Here is a 2,448-nt window from a genome sequence, read left to right as displayed (position 1 = left end):
AGGGCCAGCGTGGGCCAGGGTCCCAGGACTTGGCAGTGAGGAGGGTGGTAAGAAGGCCTGGGGACTTAGATCCAGAACCAGGCGGCCAAGGGCTGGGCCCAGCAGAGGGCGGCAGTGAGGGAGGGGCTGGGTTAGGGGACAGGTGCGGATAGAAGAGGGTGCAGGCGAGCCGCCCCCTGCCCCAGGTGCCTGGCCGAGGGCTAAAATACTACCTCCTGGCCCCTCAGATCTGTGCGCTCTCCGGGGGCTCAGTCTAACTGGTCTCTGCAGAGGGGGTGCCTTTTTATAACCTTCACCAAGGCCCTGTGTGCTAACGGCCGCCCGGAGGAGAGGGGTGGGGGGGTGGGGGGGGTGGTGACAGGGCTGGATCCCGGCCATGGCACCACGTGGTCCCCGGCTTGGCCATTCTGTCTGCCTCCTCTGGCCAGCAGGGGTGGGAGGAGGGATGCTCCAGGGGGTGAAGTGGGGGCTGTGGGCCAGGGCCTGGGAGGGCGCCCTGGGCAGGGTGCCCTGAGCTGCAGCCCCGGCCGGCACCCTCACTCCGCCCCGACCGTGCCCTCAGGTCGGATGCCATCTACTCGGCCCGTTACGACGGCTCCGGCCACATGGAGGTGCTCCGGGGACACGAGTTCCTGTCCCACCCGTTCGCGGTGACGCTGTACGGGGGGGAGGTGTACTGGACAGACTGGCGGACAAACACGCTGGCCAAGGCCAACAAGTGGACCGGGCACAATGTCACCGTGGTACAGAGGACCAACACCCAGCCCTTCGACCTGCAGGTGTACCACCCCTCCCGGCAGCCCATGGGTAAGGGCCCGAGGAGCCAGCGGCCTTGTCAGGCCTGTGAGAGAGGAGGGCTTTGTGCTGGACCGGAGCCCGCTGACAGAGAAGGGCTGGCGGCGGGCGGTGCTGAAGCAGGGAGGATGGGAAGGGGTGAAGAGGGGTGCTCCAGCCCGGCCGGTGTGGCTCAGTGGTTGAGCATCGACCTATGAACCAGGAGATCATGGTTCGATTCCTGGTCAGGGCACATGCCCAGATTTCAGGCTCGTTCCCCAGTAGGGGGCGTGCAGGAAGCAGCCTATCAAAGATTCTCCCTCATCTTGGATGTTTCTATCTCCCTCTTCCTTCCTCTCTGAAATCAGTAAAGATATATTTTAAAAAGAAGAAGAAGAGGGGTGGTTCAGGAGAGAAAGGCCATGGAGGGCCCAGCAAGTCATAGGATGTTCTTGCTTCTCCTCTCTCCCCCCACCCAGCTCCCAACCCCTGCGAGGCCAATGGGGGCCGTGGCCCCTGCTCCCACCTGTGTCTCATCAACTACAACCGGACGGTCTCCTGCGCCTGCCCCCACCTCATGAAGCTCCAGAAGGACAACACCACCTGCTACGGTAGGAGCCCTTCCTGCAGGGCTGGTGGTCACGAGGCTCAGGGAGGAGTCGGCACCCGGGGGCTCCCGTGTCACTGCAGGTAGACAGTGAGCCGGGAGGGACCCGCTGGGGAGGCTCAGGGCAGCCTCGGTAGGACAGGCGGGGCTACCGCAGGGAGGTCACCCCAGGGGGAGCGCGGCTTCTGGACGCTGAGGGCCAGCAGCCAACAGAAGGGACGCGGAGCAGGGACCGTGATCTGGTGGGGGTGGGGGGCGCGGAGCACGGAGGCAGGGCTGCCTTCAGCAGTGACCCCCCCCCCCCACCCCGTGCCCCGCAGAGTTTAAGAAGTTCCTGCTGTACGCACGTCAGATGGAGATCCGGGGCGTGGACCTGGACGCCCCCTACTACAACTACATCATCTCCTTCACCGTGCCCGACATCGACAACGTCACGGTGCTGGACTACGACGCCCGCGAGCAGCGCGTGTACTGGTCCGACGTCCGGACGCAGGCCATCAAGAGGGCCTTCATCAACGGCACCGGCGTGGAGACGGTCGTCTCTGCAGGTTCTGCCTGGACCCTGCCCCCACCCGCCCTGGCTCCCCACCGGGCCCCTGGTGCCCCCTCCCTGTGCCCCTGCGTCCCTCGGGGTACTGCGGCCTGGTGTCCTGATTCCCCTTCCCCACAGAAGACAGGCTGCCCCGACCCCCCCACTCTGCCCTGCCACCCCCAACCACCACCTCCCCGCTGTGCCCCCAGACTTGCCGAATGCCCACGGGCTGGCCGTGGACTGGATGTCCCGGAACCTGTTCTGGACCAGCTACGACACCAACAAGAAGCAGATCAATGTGGCCCGGCTGGACGGCTCCTTCAAGAACGCAGTGGTGCAGGGCCTGGAGCAGCCCCACGGCCTGGTTGTCCACCCCCTTCGTGGGTCAGTCCAGGGCCAGGGTCAGGGAGCGGGAGGTGGGGGGCAGACGAGGATGCTGAGCCCCTCCTCCTCCCCCAGGAAGCTGTACTGGACCGACGGTGACAACATCATTATGTCTACATGGACGGCAGCAACAGCACTCTGCTCTTCAATG

General features: G+C 65.3%; 1 protein-coding gene across 1 annotated transcript in view; it reads left to right on the top strand.

The window, feature by feature from the left end:
- LRP1 (LDL receptor related protein 1) overlaps positions 1–2,448 on the top strand; it is a gene marked incomplete at its 3' end in the record, with an annotated part of 54,573 nt that overhangs the window by 46,324 nt on the left and 5,801 nt on the right. Inside the window, 6 exon segments of the mRNA XM_023757941.1 lie at positions 505–807; positions 1,254–1,385; positions 1,702–1,929; positions 2,123–2,297; positions 2,373–2,410; positions 2,413–2,445. Coding sequence (XP_023613709.1) covers positions 505–807; positions 1,254–1,385; positions 1,702–1,929; positions 2,123–2,297; positions 2,373–2,410; positions 2,413–2,445 — 909 coding nt within the window.

The sequence above is a fragment of the Myotis lucifugus genome, unplaced genomic scaffold (assembly GCF_000147115.1).
Source record: "Myotis lucifugus unplaced genomic scaffold, Myoluc2.0 scaffold_119, whole genome shotgun sequence".
NCBI classification, from domain to species: Eukaryota; Metazoa; Chordata; class Mammalia; order Chiroptera; family Vespertilionidae; genus Myotis; species Myotis lucifugus.
Note: the sequence above shows the minus strand (reverse complement) of the source record. Positions and strands in the feature narration are given on the sequence as shown.